The 19782-nt window shown below is 53.7% G+C and overlaps 1 protein-coding gene across 4 annotated transcripts in view; it reads right to left on the bottom strand.

Moving 5' to 3' along the window:
• Positions 1-19782, bottom strand: part of ssh (Protein phosphatase Slingshot) — a 296033-nt gene that overhangs the window by 19778 nt on the left and 256473 nt on the right. The window contains exon 1 of one of the 4 annotated variants that reach the window (XM_089573132.1): positions 2137-3245. The exons of the other annotated variants lie outside the window; for them this stretch is intronic. Within the exon in view, the coding sequence (XP_089429258.1) occupies positions 2137-2303 (167 nt within the window). The 5' untranslated portion in view covers positions 2304-3245. Of the gene's footprint in view, positions 1-2136; positions 3246-19782 lie in introns of those variants that run through there. 4 annotated transcript variants of the gene reach the window in all.

Below are 19782 nucleotides of genomic sequence, written 5' to 3'. Positions count from 1 at the left end.
CGCACAATATTAGATCGACTTGCAATCGACCACCTCGACATTAGAATATTTTGGAGCCGCAGGGCATAAGGTAGTAATACAGCTTCGGAACAATAGGGCCTCCAAATAAAGGAAAACATTTCACCGCTCGTTAAACTACACAGAATACGTCCCTCACTATCAAGGTCTGACACGACGAAGAGTGGCAGCGAACGTCTCGTGATTCGTCGCACGAAACAGACAAAAAGCACGGAACCTCGCGTGGATATATGCGATGCGATACGCGAAAAGAAATGCGCTCGTATTTTATACTCGTAATAAGCACCCGTACAAAAAGAGCATATATTTCGCTCCCCGCATAGCGTGAGCGTCTATGGCGGTGAATTTTCGCTTCATCAGGTTGCCGTCTGGCCAAGGGCTGTTTCTAACAAAAGACCCAATGTCGTCGTCCTCCGATGACGTTTTGACGCACAGTGGCAGGGATGTTCACAGAACACAATTTCATGATTATTTTCTGTGCACCAGTACAAAAAGAGCCACAACTGTGAAAAAAAAAAATCAGTCTGGTTACAAGACGTGTGTACAGAATACGCAGCTTACTATGGCTAAGGTAAAAAAAAAAATTCAAAAAAGAGAGTATTAATACACAGAACGGGGCAGAACAGAGCATTGCCACAAAGTGCTAGAATCGTTCAGGGGTTTCAAAATCTTGAACGCATTAGTACATAAGCCGGGATAAAACAACACGTCGTGTCGGTGAATACGCGGACATTCCCAACGACACGCGAAGCCACTGTGAGGTGGTGTAAGGTATGAAAAATACCTATCTTAAACGCGCAGGAGAGGTCTGCGACTCGACGGGAACAACTACTGAACGCGCAGTAAAAGTTTTCACGGCAGTGCATCCGTTACAAGATTTTATTTAGACTGTCCACAGACTCGTCTTAAAGTCTACAGACATTCTAATACAAATGCTATAGACAGTCTATAGACAATCTGTAGCTTTATGGGCACACAATTTTGATACTTTTTTCTGCAGACACTCTATATACTATGAACAGAGAAAAGGAAATCTATAGGAAGGCAATAGAGTCCAGAAGAGGTTAACAGACAGTCTACTAGACCATTTTAATCAGGGTATGCTTGGGAACGAAGGACAAAATTAGCCAATTATCATGATCCTGGAGCCCTTTCTCCGGTCAATGTGCAGAAATACGCGACGTGATATAATTTCCTTTAGGCAGATTTACACGGAAAAGAGAACAGGCTACAAACAAGTGCCGCACTGCGCCATGCATGATTTTGCGAACACTCGGAAGGAACGGTCACGGCACAAAGCCTCACTTTTCATCGACGATTTCTTCGCAGCGCAAAAGCGGACGCCGTTTCCTCATACAATTTCCGGAGGTTCTTGCAATACCCAAACAAAGGAGGGCGCTAATTTCCGGTCACCGCGGCCGAAAACAGAAGCTGCGCAAACAAACGGAAGGAGTTTCGGCGAAAATTTAAGGCTCGCAAGATTTCTCAACTGCGGTGATAACGAAGCCAATCAAAAGGCCACGCTTTTTATTTCTGCATCTGGCGCTCGTTTAAGGAAAATCAACAATGCAAATGCAACAATGCAAGTGCAACAATGCAAGTGCAACGACAACATATACGCGCGGTTGCCGCTTGGCATCACCAAGAACAACCGCGGTATACACCATGCGCCGGCGAAAGCCGCTCTTGTTTCTTGAGCCGACAAAAACGTCCAAAAGCACGCTCCAACATTCTACTGAAGTCCAACGAAGGATGGTCGATCGGGGTTTCTCAAGGAAAACTATTTCGGAGCTCTTCCTGGGGTGCAAAATCAGGCTTCGCACCGTACGAAACGCCGCGACTGCACAGCACGCCCCACTATACGGCGAATGACGTTGGTATAGGTCCCCCCACCCCTCCCCCTCTTTCATAGTGGATTTCCCGCGTTTCGCCACCTCACATTGCAGAACATTCAACCACAAATACCTCGCTCCCGGCAAAGACTGCACAGATATCATTGAATCTTTCGATTCATTGTATATATACAATGGCGCGCCAACCAGAGTTGTTCGGCGCCGCCGCAAGAGACGGAAAGGCGCCACACGCCTCCACAGTGGTGGCCAAGCGTGCCAAACTCACCGGCGGCCCGTGTAGACGGCGGACAGGTGCGACGTCCACAGGACGCAGGCCACGTCGCCGACGCAAAAGTGGTACGCGCTCATCTCGAGCCGAGCCGCGAACTCGACGCCGCCTTCGAAGGCTGCTTCCGGCGCCGAGCCGGGCTCGGCCAACAGGGCGAAACACATGGCGCCCACGTGTGGAGGGTCTCCTTGCTCGCCTTCGGCGTTTACGTCGACGCGTGCGAAGCTGCTTCTGCACGCCGGCAGAATCACACGGTGTCGTGCGTAGCCGGTTGAATCCAACGGAAAGCTGCCGCGAGAGATGTGGAGGTCTGCAGAAGCCCTACTTGGGATCGATGGGATTCAGCGACAGCGAATGGCTGGCAATATATCTTTATTCTCTCTTTAAACACACGAAAGCGCGTCTGCTGGATTCATGCGAGTGGGCGAGCAGGTTGACTTGCTTCAGAAAACACTGAAGTAACGCCTATACGCAGCGCTATAGGACAGTTTGCAGCACTCAACATCAGCGCTGAAATGACTGCCCACGAGGTGAAAAGAGCACTCGGATTCACTGGACGCGGCAAGCACCGATCACCGACAGCTTTTTTCCCGCAAAACCTTGGAATCGCACTGAACCGTTCTTTCACAACACAGCTCAGCCAGGTGTCCAGCACAGCGATTCACGAGGACTCTTCCGAGAAGGAGGCGACGACCGCCCAGGCGTCAACAACGAACACAAGCCGAATCGCTTAATGTATCGGCACTGGTTCGACGCGGGCTTTTCACGAAACCTCCTTAATCACGACGATACCACCACCACCAACCAGCATTGCGGCGAGCCAACGAGAAAGCACCAGGTCAGCTGCGGGCACTCCTCTTGAAGTCACTGAAGGCGTGGCCGGTATTCTCTTTTCCCCTCCGGGCAGAGAAGAAAAGCAAAACCTTGAATTCACTAAGCAGAGCCCAGCCTCAAGAGCCGCCGCTCGACTCGGGAAGAGAGGTGATCACCACCCGTGGAATCGAGCACGGAGCGCAGTGGAGAAGGCTACCGAACACCACCATAGCAGCGACCTGGTAGCGTCGGCTGAGGACGCGGCAGTGAGCTTGGCCCTATGCCGTCGGCGACTGACTACGCGCGTCCGAGAAAGGACAGCGCGTGGGAGCGGGGCGGCGCCAGAGTGCCCACACGTCCCGCCGGCCGCGGCCGACTTCCTTTTCGGGGACCTCCTTCGATGAAGGGCCTGTCGCGCTTCCGGGAAGGTGACGGAGGAGGGGAATCCGAAAATGCCGTCGAAATAGCGCCGGGTATACGATCGGACGGCGGAATAAACGTACACTACGCAACGGACTGAGTCAGCAGACACAACGTTTCACTTCACAGAACTACGTACATACAGGCGCTGTTATGTTGTGTTGTGTTGTGTTGGGTTGGGTTGGGTTTATTGGCGCATAAGCAGCTAAGGCTATCATGCGCCATGAACAAGGTATGGAAAAATTGGCTTGAGCAGAGTTTGAAAACAAAGTGGATAAAAACGGTGGTGTAAAGGGCCTAAAAGTTATTTTTACTAACTAGCTGATGAAAGACAAGTATTTTAAAAATGTCTGATAGCAGAAACTTTTAAAGGTTGGGTTACCTCCGCAGACATCCTTGGCTCGACAAGGATTTCGAGGCTCCCAACAACTCAGATAAAGACCTCAGCCTCCTTCTCATGATTGAGAAAGTGGCTGAGGTGTATAACTGTATGTAGTGAAGCACAGGGTGAGTAGATTAGAGTTGATGAAGAATACTGGCTTCCCTTAAAAAGCTAAAAACACAGGGTATACTGACAAGTGCATCTTCGCCTAAAATCAATGCTGAATGAAAAGGAATGTGTTCGTACATACATGCAGGTGCAAACAAAGGAAACCGAGCCTGACACCTCTCAGCCTAATCGAAACTGGCACGTATGGTATGTGCATGCTCGTAGTGGACACATGTGCGCTTTCAATGGACAGTGTTTGTTTATTTCCGATAGGGAAACCGTGACTGCACTCAGAACGAAATAGCGTCCTGCGTTTGCTTATGTCCGCACCTGTGCTTTACTTTTCCCGCTGCCAATGCAACGTCACGGAGCTCTCCTCCTCTGCGGACTAGAGTGATTTCGTCACGCAGGAGTGGGATATCACACAGGGAACCATTCTTACATAATGCCGGCACAAACCCCGTACTTCGGTTCAAACCTCGCAAGCACCAATGAAGGCACTACACTCGGTTCTGCGTGAGTGCGTAAATTTTATTTACTATTTTTTTCAGAGTGACGATAGCGGCAGTTCACCCAATGGCGCAAACGCTGACGAAACAGCGCTTCTATAATACCTACAAGGACAGAACGTAGTCACTCCCGGCGGAAGACATAACCAAGGATAGCAGACGGGTTTTATCAGTCGCCCGCACAGAGTTGCATGCTATACGCAAATGAAGCGGAGGCAACGCGTGATAAATGGACACAGCCTGGCTGCCTGACGCAACCTCGCCGTACATGCATTCGGCGGCAGCATGGCGGACGAAGCGACGCGTTTGGTTTCCGCGCAAACGCGCGATGTGGGCCGGCGGCTTGTTAGCTATGCGAGAAGCGCGTACATTATAATAAGCTCGTGGGTGCAAGCTTGTGGAGGAACGCGCGCTACCAGACCCAAGTATGCACAAGCGCGTAGGCGGAATGTTTTTCTTTCCCTTGTTAATGTACGAAATAACACTACAAGAAGAAGTAGAAGAAAAAGAAATGAGCTATATATATATACCGGGTGTCTCAGCTAAATGTAACCAAACTTTTAAAAAAGGCGAAGCGTCCTAGTCCAATGAAACCAACTGAGGGTTGTTCATAGTCGCGTGGCCTTTGAGTATTTTTTTCGCTCTTCAAAGTTAATTAGTTAAGTTTAATTCGCTAACTTTTTAATTAGAAAAAGTTTTAGATCGCCTCGAAAAACCGCTAGTAGTGCTGTTTCCGTCAAGTTACGATTTACGTAGCTTCATTTATTGGCCTTAAAAGAAAGTTGTCGCGTGACCAGATGCTCGCTCACTTCTCTGCCCCAATGTGTACCATCGAAGAGAGGACGTCAGAAAAAACGGATTTTATTCTTTAAGGCGCGTCTTCGGACGTTGAAGTGGCACAGTTGTCATGTGGAAGCTTTTTCTTATCGTGCGGGTTGTGGTTAAAGGCCGGTAAAAAAACTACTTTACGTAAATATTACTTTGCTGCAAATGTCCCAGTAAGCTGTTTCTCAAAGCGGTCTACAACTTTTCCATTCACACTTTGTTCAAGTCAATAATTAAAAGTTAATTAAGCTTAACTAATTAGTCAACCTTGAGAAACGAAAAAATACTGCAGACTAGGTCACGCGATTCTAAACAACCCTCATTTGGTTTCAGACGGCTAGGACGTACACACCGTGTTTGTTAAAAGCTTGGTTACATTTAGCTGGGACACCTGGTATACAGGGTGTTTCACCTAAGACTTTCTGCAATTTTTAAAAATAAGCTATTTGAATTAGATGCGCGCTTTTTCTGGCATAGCATTGTCGGTGGTGTAGTACATCATAATGCAGCTAAGACATGCTAACTAGCAGGCTTGTTAACCAATATTCAATAGTTAACTTTTAAACTATTACCGTTGGGCTCCTTAATTATTGAGAGGCATGCAGCCCACCGTAAGTGATGTCCATATCCGTTTTTATAATTTCGCGAACGCGATTATCCGCGGCGCTGTGGCCCAACAAATTTCGCCTACATCGCGCCAAAATACATGCGGTTTTGAGAAGCTTGCAGGCAAAGCAACCTCTCCAGTGTACCTAACTCGTCGAAATAGCCAAAATTTGTTGGGCCACAGCGCCGAGGATAATTGCGTTCTCGAAATTCTAAAAACGGATATGGACATTACTTACGGTGGGCTACATGCCTCTCAATAATTAAGGAGCCCAACGGTAATAGTTTAAAAGTTAACTATTAAATATTGGTTAGCAAGCCTGCTAGTTAGCATGTCTTAGCTGCATTATGATGTACTACACCACTGACAATGCTATGTCAGAAAAAGCGCGCATCTAATTCAAACAGCTTATTTTTAAAAATTGCAGAAAGTCTTAGGTGAAACACCCTGTATATAAAGAAGGTTCGACGAAAAACACTGACCAAAAGCTCAGTGAAACTTGAGATAATGTCGCGTGCCCACACAGTTCTTCCAACTATGACGTCTGAACGGCTGACAGTTTCCGTACGTCTAGGGATACGTCGAGCGAGTAAGCAACAACTGCCCAACGCGCTAGATGCCCTCTTTCCATAGTACACCTCGGCGACCACGATCGACGCGCTCGGTGAGGCCGACGCGCATCCGAGTGACGCTTGTACGACGAAAGAAAGGGAATCCGCGGCGGTATAAGCTAAGTTAGGCAACCGCCGAGCATACTCGCGCGACTTTATTCGAGCCATCTGAGCCGCGTGAGCGCTCGCCTCAAAACAAAGCGCCGTCTTTCAGAGTGGACACGCAATCCGAGTCACGAGGGCCGCAACCCAAGAAGCGACCGGGCTTCCAAGAGCACGCGCATAATGATGGGCCGCAGGCCAACGCGCGCGCAAAGGAAACGCGAGCCCGTCGGGGAACAAACAAGCAAAAGTGGGGCGGCGATAAAATTGAAGGGTTATGAAACCCACAGCCTCTTCTGCAGACGGCGTGGCAACCACCGCTTCTCTTTTTTTCCCGCAAGCTGCCCACGCTCGGTAGGCTGTCGCGGAGCAGCAGCTGTATGCGGCAGCACGCGATCGCGTTTCCATGTATGCAGGTCGTTGCCTGCCGCGACTCCCGGAGAACCGACGGCATATTCCGTCGCCGGCAACGTATAGGCGATGGCAACGTATACGCGACGAGGTAGTTCTGTGAAAACTGCGAGACTGACGCAGACTTTGAGAGAAGCATTTGTCTTTATAGTTCGGCGAAAACTACCGTCGGGCATTGTTTGAAAAACGCCTAGATTTCCGGTTGGCGCCTTGTATTACAGAGCGTCGCACAGCTGTTTCCGTGGCGTACGAGACAGAAGTGATTACAAACTGTGTCGTTCAAAGCTTATGATTACATTACGGAGTTATCAGGGAACGATTATTACGCCATTTCCGCCGAACCGGTTTAATCGCTGTGACACTGTTACAGCAAAGTCATTACAGCCGCCATCCATTCAAGTGTCAACGGCGGCAGGTCTGTGCCCGGACCATTCGTAGTTGCGCACGGTAAGATTGAAGATGCGCTGATTGGAACCTATTAGCCTGCCGGCCATGTTTTCCGAATTCACGTGCGTCCGTCCATTCGTGTTGCGTCCACGAAGAAATAATTAATGTCCAGCGCATTGCGACTAAAAGCCAGATATACCCTGCAGCGAATGGAAAATGAGGCAAAAGACAGAGGGGTCTTGCCGACGACGCGCAGACTTCCAGCGACGCGACTTGCCAAATGGGTTGCTTAAAAACGCGACCTAACCGGAAACGGCACCCCACTTAACAGCACACCGGCCCCTGGCCACTACACGCTTCATTGTAGCGAGTTCAGAAAAACAACGCAGGAGAGCGAGCAAGAACGGCGACAAAGCGCTTTGCAGCGCACTGCCGCAGCCGCTTCGGTCTCGCAGTCCATTCGTCACGCGCCGTTAGCCTCGCAGTCTACGGCGAAGCACGACGACGCAGTTACGTGCAGCGCGCCGGAGGCTGACGATGAGCAGGAGAGAGGGAAGGCTACAGACAAGCGGGCGCCCCTGCGCCCGCTTCACCCTGAACTGAGACTGGGACGTCATTGTGGCTGTTGGCAGCGAGGAAGCTTACGTTGATTTGTTTAAGTTGATTGTGAGCTTTGTTCTAGCGAGGGCAGCAACGGAAGGGACGTTGTCCTCAATACGCGCAAAGAACGGGTCTCGGTACTTTCGCTACAGCGGCGAGCGGTTTTCCCGCAGAAAGCTTCTCGAGAGAGGCAAGGGCGGTCGCATCTTTCTTATAGACGTAACGGCAAACGGCGTTCTTCAGCAATACACGGTGGCTCCGGAACAAAACGGTTGCGGAAAAACAGACGTCATTTGCTCGGCCTATCGGCAAGATGACAGCTGTCAGAGGCCCGTTCAGAACGGGAAGCCGATAAATATCTACCATCTACATACACGGGACAGCCCCAGTGAGGCAGCAGCGCTGCACCAAAGTGTCCGGCCCGTGAGAGGAAGAGTGTGTACGCGTAGACGCCACCGACCGCCGCCGTGCTAGCGTAGCGCCGTCCCTCGTGACCGGATGGCCGGCGGCCACGCAAACGAGTTCCGCCGCTGCAGGGGAAGCGAAACGCGTCCTTAACGAAAAGAAGCGAGCAGGTACAGCAGAGAGGCTAAAAGCGAAACAGTCGCTGCCGACATCCGCCATAAACGCGCCCCAGTCGACAACTGGTGGATGGTGAGATATGATGGAGGTGCCAAGAAAACGTGAAATACGTAGTCTGCATCAAACCCTGTTGTTGAATCGGTGGGCAGGGAAAAGCGCGCTTTACTGTAACTCTACCCACACGCTGTTCGGACGATACGGGTGGTGCTGAACGAATGGTGCTTCCGTAAGCCATTGGAAACCGCATTAGCAAACGACGGCGGAGCAGTCGGTGCTCGGGCCAACGGAGCCAAGACCGGCTCCGGGCCCGGGCCAACGGGCGGATGAAACAACCAGCACGAATGGCCGACGAATGTTGTCGTTGCAGAGGCAGCAACAACAATACATCCGAGAAGAAACGGTAAGTGCATAGCGCATTTTAAAGAGGCGCAGAGCGCGCGCGAAAGTCATGGGCACGTCGTGCCAGCGCACAGCCCAACAAGCCCGCTGGTTTCAAAGACGATGACCTTGCACTAGTGCAGGGGTTCTCAAACTGGGTTCCGCGGAACACAGGGGTTCCGCGGGCTGTCTTCTTGTGTTCCGCGAGAACCCTCACCGGCCCTGACCCGGCAGCTGATATGAGACTGGCTCGGAGTGCTACTGAGCCACGCTTTGACTTGCTCTTAAAAGGGAAGCAGTATCACCCATCACATTAGTATTTGTATTAATCTGTGCAATAAACATTTAACTTTTGCAACTCTCTCTTTGCAAAAATGCACTCGACAACATTGCTGGTAAGTGAAAGCAGGGGAGGGGGGGGGGGGGGGGGGGGGTTCCCTGGCACTTATTGAAGGCTTTTGGGGTTCCTCCAAGCAAAAAAGTTTGAGAACCCCTGCACTAGTGGACATTTTGAGGCCTGCTTCACTTCAGAGGCAACGACCTAGTGCCGCATTTTGTCGCCGTCCAAACGAGTTGCAGTTTCAGCCTCTCCCTCGTAAGGTATGAAAACAACGAAAAAAACATGCACGCGCGACACCAAAAAGCGCATCTACAGGACGAACGTACAGGGTCCAGAGCAGATGCGGCCGCCATCTTCTCCGACCCACCGCCTGCCGAGCCGCACATTCCTCTCTGCTCCCGCTTACATCAGCGGCCAGCGTGGCAGTTCGCCAAGAGACGGCGCGCGCTTAGTACTACATCATTGTACGAGAAGTTCCGCCGCGTATACGTGTACACTATGCGCTCGCGCGCCGCATTGATCCGTGACGAAGCGTCGCCGTCGGAGACAGCGGGGAACGCAGAGGACAACGCTGAAATATCCGTGCGGCGCCTAATGTCAGACCCCTTGCGCTTTCGCAGTTGGGAGAAATGGCAGTGCGAGCAGCGATAAGAATAACAAAAGAATATTCCTGGTGGTCAGACGAGTGGATGATGTGCACGGTGGTGTATGAGCACCCATCCCCGTTAAACGGAGTGGTTGCAGACAACGCTAGGGCACGTCTGTTCCTTTCAGTTCCTGCCCCCCCCTCCTTATGATCAGCAACTGATTGCTCCTGAAATCATCTGCGACAACGTCACCGCTATGCGGCAGCTGATGAGCTCACTGCACGTCACCTCGTGCGGCTATAGGTCGCGTGCTAAGAAATTCATCAAATGGTCGTTTACAGTTCATTTCCGGTACGCTGCTATGGCAATCGGTACACGGTTCGTGGCAAGCACGTGGGAAGTATGGAACGACATCCGTATGTAATAAGGAATGCGCACAGGGGCGGATGTACTTACGCATTACTGCGCTGCTAAACGGATCGGCTGCCAGTTTCGCGTGCTGGAGCATTCGTAGAAGCACCTTCGTTTGAAACACGAGCGAAAGCTAGCCGAGTCTTTTCAAGGAAAACTAAGAAAATAATGAATTTTTGTACACAAGCTATCACCAACTGCGGCTATAGCGGAATGGCAAGCATTTAAATCTCGATTATTAACCACGCGGTAACGTGAGGTCTCCAAACAATGGCGAACAACTCCTCACTGATTCATCAGCATATTAGTGTACGGTTAGGCCACTACCTCCGTGTCCCACCCGGGCAACTGTGTCATCGGCAAGCACTTCAACGCGGGACCTGGAGATTACGACGTACTAAGAAACTAGGACGCCGACGGCATCTGCCTCACAGGAAGTCCCACAGACTTATCGCCGTAAAAGCGTCAACCGAAGGTCCTAACTATTGCACATCCACAAGGCAATTAACGCGTCCGGACTTGCGCAGCTGGACGGAGCCACTTAACACTGCCCTTCCAGCAGCCTCTCGGCACGTCCACCGCGAGGAAGCAAGCAGGAAACGTCATTTGGCCCTCGCTTCGCCCCTTGCGCTACCGGCACCGGTCCGTCCGACGGCGCCGCGAGGCTTCGGGCGCCCCGCGGTGGCCCCGGTCAAGGCTTCCGGGCACTGACTCATCCGGCGGGCTGCTAAGCGGCCGGGCGCCCAGCCGACCGCCGAGCGTGCAGCCAAACGACAAGACGATCGCTGCGGTGAACTCGTTCCGGCCAGGAATATAAGAACAAAAGGAGAGAAGCCTGGCAACGAACGACCGTGAAAGCACGACGCCCAGAAGCGGCGGAATGCCCGCGAAACGCAGACACACTCCGGGCTGTAGACATTCTAAGGCCACCATGGCCCTGCAGACGCTTGCCGCACTTGGCCATTCTCGTTCCGAACATCTGACGACGCCAGCAAAAACATCCTCCTCTTCCTCGGTGCAGGATGAAGCCCCGATGGTTCGCGGAAGGTTGCTGAACTGAAGCCAGGGAGAGGCCCGCGCCACACGGGGGGTCGGATGACTCGACGACGACCGGGCTGCTGCGGGCGCCCGGTGCAGTTTGTCCCGACGAGACGGCCATTAGGCACCCGGAGGGGAATCCCTCGGGCATCTGCCAGGCCAGCCATTACGGGAGCAGAACCAGAGCCCCGGCGGCCACATTACTCCCACTTCACGAGCGAAACGGCAGGCCAGTGTGCAAGGCGGTGCGCGACTGCGCATGGACGAGCCAGACACATGCGCGGCTCCGTGAGCGTGTTGCATGGCAATGACCGCTTGAAGACGGTGGCTGTCGGCGAGTGCCATGTATGCGCGCAGAGCCGACAGCAAACGGGGGTTTCTTCGAAGCGTGCGCATAGCGCCAGCACCAGACTGAAGTCGCTCATCCAGCACAACCTCGGAACACACGGAGGGTAAAAAATATGGATAACTTAGATTCACATCCTCTATACGTTCCTTTTCCTTTTTCTCATGCACAAAATGTAATTTTCACCATAAATCCCCTAAAGTGGCTGTGAGCGATCTCCTTCTGAGCACAACGGCAAAAACACCGTATCAGGCAAACCAAATGTGGCCATGTTCCACACGACAAAGTTTCGCAACCAGATAAGAGTGTGCTTATCCCCTCGTTGCAAAAGGCGGCCGGCTCACTGGTGCGGTGAGGCTAGCTTAAACGTGGGGGGCAAAACAAGGCTACCCTGACAACACTGTGCTTTCAGACGGCTTGATCTGTACCGCCTCCCACACCATTCCGCTCCATGAGGGGTGACGACCGCGCGACACGCCGAAGTCTCATTACCTGTGCGTCAATGACGCCTTAGTTGCCGGAATCCCAAATCCTTTCCAACAGTTGTGCTCAAAAGGTAGGCGCGACGTGAACCTGATTACCGTACGTCGCTTTACTGCTCCTTACCCCAAGTCATCGCTAAAACACATTAGAAAATGAGCTACAGAGCCGTAGATATCTTCACCTAGCAGCCTCACTTTCACTTGTAGCTTGCACTGCTTATGGAGGTTTCAAACGTGATCTGGGCTTGCTCCTCTGCGTCTGGTATATGAATGCGAGATCTAGAGGGTTTTGTGACTGCAGGGAACTACAGCACAATGCTAGGTAACGTCTCACGCACCTCTACTAAAACGATCAACAGACAAGCTCACTATGTGCCAGCCCCACCTCGTGCACGGAAACGAGAAGCCCACAAGGCCCCACACCAGCCTCTCCGTCATCTGCAGAGACTAATAAGGTCGGAACAGTAGATCGGCAAGACAGTAGCGGCACTCCCGGGGTGGACCCGGCGGTCAACTTACCCGACGGTAGCAGGCGAAGACAAAGGCGCCTCGCAGCTCGGACACATTAAGACTACGCCCTGTGTTCCGCACGCGCGTGCAACAGGTCAGCGAATTGATATCAGAGCGCGGAACCCGGCGGCGGCCACGCCCTCGGCAGCGCCACTGACGGGGGCCGGGAGAAAAACGATGGCCCGCGCCGATTGTGCATAATTGATGACGGCGGTGCAGCGCGCTCACGCTCTGTCCCAGGCGCTCGCCGTGCGCGCTTCAGCCCCGCCGCGTACAAAGTGTTAGCAAAGCAGACCGCGTCGCTGTGGTGCTCTTACAATGGTGAAGTCAAACGCTGTTCAACACAGCGGGATCAAAGAGAGGGCGCGTGACGAAGAAAAGTATAAAAGTGACCAGTGGCATGTTAACTGCTGGAGCATCACATCCGTTTCGCGACTGCGGTCGCCAAAGAGCGAAGTGAGGTGCCGAGGTAACGAAACGAAAAAAGACGGAACGCCTATTGTGCGAAAATGCTCTCTTCACTGCCTACTCACAGCCGGCTAGTGCAGAAGGCGCACGAAGGCTCATGCCGGCCTTGTTACAGCCTTCAAAGAGTCGTCAAGCAGCAGGGACAGCGACCTTCGCCGCAAAACTTCAGTCACCCCAACCTGAGTTAAGGCTCAACGCTGCCGGCGCCAACCGCAAGTGCGGTCGCAAGCGTGGTCAGCCTTCTACAGTACGCACTGCGGACCCGAAAGTCGGCGCACGAGCACGCCCGACTCCCTCCCAGCGATACGCACGGGAGCACGCTTGCCTCCGGACTCCAAAGCATCCAAGGACGTGTCAGTTGTCCATCCCGGACCCTTCCAGAAAGACGGCGGGCGGTCCACGCGCAAGGCGACGTGCCGACCACGGTGGCGAAATCCTCTGGAACTCTACCCCCTCCGTTCCATTAGGAAACCCGAAAGCCCGAAGACCGGGAGCCGCGGGGTCGCACCGTCGCGTGTCTTGTAAGCGGACGGGTAATCTGTCAGTGCTGCTGCGTGCGGTGTGCACGCGTCAGGCTGCCCTCCGGAAACAAAGCCCCGCCTCCGCGGTCGCGCGCCTCGCGAACAAAGACGCCTCGTCCTCGGCAGCAGCGAAGGCAAAGGCCGCGCGCGCCTCGACCAGAGGACGCCGAAGGAAAAGAACGGCCGGACGCGCAACACAGCGGGCCGCGCGCGCGCTCTCTCTAGAGCCCTCGGCGCGTCGCCAGTCTTCGCGCGACGGCTCACACAAAGGCGAGGCAACGTTTCCTTTTCTTTCTTTTTTTTACGACGCCTAGATGGAAGGCATCGTATTGCGCGACGAGGTCCCGGCACGAGACTGACGTCTTCTCCAGCGAGGAGGCTCAAGCGACGCAGAAAGCAAAGGCCGCCGCAGCAGCGCTCCGTTGCGACACCCCGCAACGAGCGGACGGCGAAGACGACAGGCGGGACCCGCGCGTGCCCTCGTGTATGCACACAGAGGGAGGCGTCGGCTCGGGCAAACACGCGCTTCGCCGCCAAGGGAGCGACGATCTCCCGCCGGGATGAACACAGCGGGCGGACACGCGCCGAGCGCTGGAATTTCCTCGCTTCCGATGATGCAGCCGTTACTGCGCGGCCCTTTGCGTACGTGCGGAAGACTGCGTGGAGTAAAGCACCCTCTCTCGCTGCAAGCGCCGGCACAAATGCGACGCGCCTTCCACGCCGTCATGCGTTCACCTCGGGTAGTAGTACTTGCGAAACACGAAGGAACGCCAGTCGATGATTAGTGGGACCCCGATACCAAACAACGGGATCCTTCCAGCGTACGAACTTACTGTGCAACCGTGGGCGAAACTGCCTCCGCACAGCATGATGCAAGGAAAGACCCATTCGCATTCTCAATGCACGTCTCACGAGACGCCGTTACAATGTGGACAGATCGGAGAGACCGGGAAAGAGAAAAGAAAAGCCTGTTCTCTACTCCCCCTCGAGTTGGGCACGAGAAGAATGCGTTCCGCGTGCTGCTTCAAAAATACGGTACCCAAGTGTCCGATGGTCAGACACCCTTATAGAGAGGTGTGAACGGCGAAACCGCATGGAGACTCTTCCATGCGGAGCACAGCAGGCAAGCACAGCGCGGCAGTCACAATCATCGCCCCTTCCAATAGGCAACGATACCGTGAGCGACCGAATAAGCACGTCCAGAAACGGAGTAGCAAAGACTGTTCGAGTGAACGACCGCTGCGTCTCACACCCGGATCTACAGAAACCAGCATGTGCGCGAGAAAGTAAATTTCTCAACGTTACCCTAAAGCATGACGAGCAGGTTTCAGAGCTTCTTGAACGGCCTCTGAAACTACAGACGAACTGGCCATTTTCAGCGGGAAACCTGTCAGGATCACTTTAGAAGTTCGACGGGTCGACCCGTACGCAAGACTCGGCTTCCAGGTTTTTGGCCCACACAGAAGCCTTCGCAAGCCGGACGCACTGACTCACTGACACCTCGTTTATTCCTCTTTCCTTGGGTCTAGATACGGTGCGGTGGAGGGAAAGGGTTTACATGAGAGGTGGGAGAAGATAGCCTGCAGTTCACGACGCCAGCGTCCCGGAGGCACCGGCGAACGTCGCAGCGCCCGTCGCTACGAACGACTGCCAGCTTGGCTCCAGCGCAACCCGCATAATGGCCAGGTAGCTGCGAGCATCCATCTCTCTTTCTCCAGGAGCATCCTTGGGGCTCACCTTCCTTTATTTTTGCTTTCTCTTCCAAAGAGTTCGCCGCGTGCATTCAAAACGGCCCACTTCGCAAACAACATCTACACGCCAGTACATAACAACCAGTCGAGCGCTGACCGTCGCCACAACTGAGGCGCCGTCAGGCCGCGCCAAGCGCTTCTCACAATCTCCGCACAACAAGCAACCGGGCTTGCGGCCACGTTCGACGTCTTGCCAAGTCGAGTATGAGTCAGCCAGTGCGCCTCGTGCGAAGGGGGCTTCCCCTCTGGCAGGGGGAGGAGCAAAACACAGTGGCCGCTCAAGACCGGGAGGTCGACGAAAGGGCCGGACTACCCGGTTTCGAGGAAAAAGTGCCGGGCGAGCAGGGCAGTTTCTCCACCGGACATATGGATGCGCTTCGCTTGCTTCATCGCCGTGGCCATCGTTATGTCGTTTGCCTCAGGAAAGGAAACGTCGATATCCCAACATATGCGCTGACGACAAGAAAGGAAACCAAGCGAAAAGATCTGCTTGCCGCGTGGAAGCCGAAATCGTGCAGAGCAGTGCCACAGTGGGGCAGCGAGACAGCACACCCGAATGTGCAGTGCGGATTGTTCAAGTCTCAGCGCCGCGCGCGTTTACGCCCTCAAAAAGAAAACTATGAAATAAAAAAATGTATACACACGAGGTAAACGATACCACTGAAGCATTTTCCAAGAGGTCGATTTACACGAGAGGGAAAATGTACAAACGTACCAGCACACAGCCCGGCCCTCAGAAATGGGTTGACACCGCGACCGCTGTAGCTTGTTGCCGACACGTGAATTAGGTACATGAAAAAAAAAAAAAAATGCGGAACTGCGCAGCTCATGAAGAACGATCCATGACTCAGTAATGGCCGTCATCACAACGCCGCAGTGCACCTCTATACCTCTCTCAGAGTCAGCACACACGGTAAACAGGGGCTGCTACGACGAAAGGACAGCGGGAGACGGTGATGCAGAGAGCGTGAATCACAGGCCGCCGAGTGCGCGCGCGCGTTCAGGTAAACAGAAAAAAAAAAAAAAGAAACGGCATAACGAGCAGTTTGCGCCACGCAGCGCGAACAACGGATGCTCCCTGTGTGTTTCCGGAAGCCCTTGGCAGCAGACACGGCAGAGGCAGCCGACAGGAGCGGCGCGGAGAACCCTCCGTTGAGTAACGAGCGACGGAGAAAGAAGAGGAAGAAGGAAAAAAAAATGAGGCTGATAAGAACGCCGACGTCTGGAGCGTGCAACAGAGAGCGGCAGCAGAAAAGCAACACCGTATCATGTGCCGCAGCAGCCCCAGAAAGAGTGCGTCAAATTTCAAGCCGCATGCTTCGCTAGACGCCTGCGGCCTTGTAGCGAAAAGCGCGCGAGAGACCATAACTATATATTCCCTCCGAACTGCATGCTATCTCCATGACTCCGTTTAAAAAAAGTCTTGTAGCTAAATTCACGACGTCAAGATGCTGCAAACCACAATCAGCAACATATTCATAGGGTTCAGCAAGAACTTCAACACACATCGTACCAAAGGGGGTAAGATTTACACGTACGGACGCGAACAAAGCACGTGTACAGGAAAAAAGGTGCAACACAGGCGCGAGTTCATTGCTAGATACATCCTTTTCTTTTCATCCAGTTTGATCTCTTTTTGCACATGCATGCGTACACTACTGTTGTTGTACGGTTTGCAAGTTTTCTTCACGAACCTTTAGTGTAGGCCGGCGACGCCCACGCCTTTCTTTTGACGGCGTGCTTTCCTTATTTCCTTTGCTAGTATAAAATTATAGCAACCAGTCAGCGACCACAGCGCTAGCTAGGCCCGTCCTTTTCCTGCCATAAATTTATACAGTCGTTTATACTAACTACTGCAGTACATGTATCAATAGAACTAAATTCGTGACTACCTGAAATGACGCGCAAGATAGCAACTCGCGCCCGACCACGCTCAAGTGCGGTGCATCTCATGTCCTTCAGCTTGCTTTTGCGGTAAAACCCATTATATGTCTTTGCTCTCACACTTTCAGTCGCAGGATCAGAGGCCGAACTTGCGCGCTCTTCTACTTTTCACACGGTCATTGTCGTCCACCAATCTCAGTCCTCCCATTGGTCGCCAAACTGATCCTGTCCGGCGCCAGCCTTGCGTGCAGCTATCTCAGCAAATTTCGCAACCTCGTTTCTTCACTTATAGCATTCGGGCGGACAACTTTTATCGCAACTTTACTAGAACCAGCTTAGCGCACGTTCCGCCTGGACATAGCCGCAAATATCGGTCACGAGACAATGCCGCTATCTACGTGTATGTTCGATCCTTTGAGAGCGATGAGCAGTGAATGCGCTGCCTAATCTATGCATGTGTACGCAGCTGCAGCTATGTGTATACAGCTGATGCACGAACCATTTCAAGAAGGCTCGCTAGACGAGCGACTCGCGCAGCTTTGCTTAGCTGCGCAGCGCCGCTGGAGCAACGGGGAAAGTGAACAGTGCATGCAGTGGCGGCCATCTCAATCGAACGCCAGGCCTACCGCGTTTGCGGTGCCGCCTCGTTGTTCACTGGGCGCGCGAGGTAGCGGTGTCAGCCGAGTAAGGTTAAGAAAAACTAGTTTATAGAAAGGCCTGCACCTAGTCACTAAAACTTGCCAGGCAAGCTAAATTCTCCGCGGAGTCTACCAAGGAATGGTAGCTATACAGGCCAGCTATCGCTGCCCACTTCGTTTAGAGTCTGTATCAAAGAATCCCGGATTCACACGGCCTGGTTTGGCGGCTACGGACTCGCGAAGGACTCGCCGCAGCGCTAAGTGAACACGAAGGCTATCCAGTGTCTCCCAACTTGGCCCGCAACCACGCATATCAGAGGGGCCGTCCGCCCCACCGCCTTAGGGCAGGTCAACGGGCACACAGCTCGCGCACGAGAGCCACCGCGCTTCGCGCCGGACACGGGTCACAAAAGGAGCCAAGGCCGCAACGGCGTAAGACCGCGAATACGGTAGGTAGCCCATGGACGCCGGCTCTGCGCCGCGCGCGTGACGACGACGACGCCTGCGCGTCTCCCGCTGCGACGAAGCGGCAAACGTCACGCGCCTCACGAGAGCCCCTTTCGTCACCTGCCAGGAGGAGCCAACGGGCAGGCGCATCCGAACGCGCACTGCGGAGCAAATGAAGAGAAAACAACGTGTGGGTGCGAGCAGTGGCGCTGTCGCGGCGAATACAAGCGGCCACGGTGGAGGCTTTTTATCGTACTCTTTTGTTGTTGTTGTTGTTTCTCATTCAACTCTTCTTGACATTCAAGCTTCATATATAGCTGTTGCGACCCATAGGCCGCAATGCCCGCCTAGAAGAGGGCCGTTAGCAACGGGCATCGATCCCGCGGGCACACGTACCTGTCCGTGCCGAGTAAAAGTGATCGAAGAGCGCAGTCACGCCCGTTCCTCTCGCCTGCACGACGACAATACACACACGCGCGCACTCCCACGCCGTTCTGGCAGGCGGGATCGAACGAACGCGAAGATTCCACGGGGCCCCGAGGAAAGAATCGGCGCTGAGACGAGCGAGACACGCCCACGCCGCTGTTTCGTCATCAGCGGCCCCATCGGAGTGCACAACCTTCGCCGCGTGACCCGTCGCCTCGTCCGCCATGCAGGCGCCGGCGGCGAACGGTCACGCGCGCAGACACGAGGACAGGTGCGGGGATAGCGCGCAACACAAGGGACGCGATGTCTAGAGTCGTTCAAAGGGTGTCTGGATCCCAGCGCCGGCGTTCAACGTAGTAACGGCAGTTGCTCGGCCGGCAGACTGGTTGCACAGACCTCCTCCGAGAAGCTTGCTTTAGACAAATGCCTGGATGTATACTTCTGGACTGTAGGGCGGACCAAAAGAGCCGAGAATTGCTGCATTGCCTCAATAATACTGCGGTGGTTCAACAACGAGTTTCCGTCTCAAAGTGGAGAGCGTCGTGGAACGGCGAGGCTGGTAAATCGAAGCACCGCACATCGCTCCATAGGTGTGCTCCGCTCCCCACCTAAATCGCTACAGCATCCACAACGTGGCGGCGCGAATATCTGCGAACAGAACGAGCGGAACGGTCCCACCTTGTCCCGGGTCTGCAACGTTCCATATGTGCACCTTACCCGCCAACTCCCCCACGCGCTCAGTACAACTACGCGTACGCACCCAGCCGGCCATTTCGCCGTCACAAGCGCGCACACACGCAGCTCATCGCTCGGCGGAACACAACCTTGCAGCAGCGGCCGCTTTGTCCGCGTCGAGGCAACAAAGGCGAGACAGGATTGCAGTGATGGCCCGGGTGCACGTGTCATCTACGTACTGCCCACACACGCACGTCATCAGAAGTTAATGAGGTGTCAGTACACGGGCGCTGAACCCCATCGCGCGACCCATAGATTCACCCCGGCAATCGCAGTTCCATCCCAGTTCCCAACACGCTGCTGCCATAACTGCCAAAAGAGCGC

Source organism: Amblyomma mixtum, chromosome 2, assembly GCF_055824585.1.
Source record: "Amblyomma mixtum isolate Tamu chromosome 2, ASM5582458v1, whole genome shotgun sequence".
In the NCBI taxonomy this organism is placed as follows: Eukaryota; Metazoa; Arthropoda; class Arachnida; order Ixodida; family Ixodidae; genus Amblyomma; species Amblyomma mixtum.
This window is presented reverse-complemented; position numbering and strand designations above follow the sequence as displayed.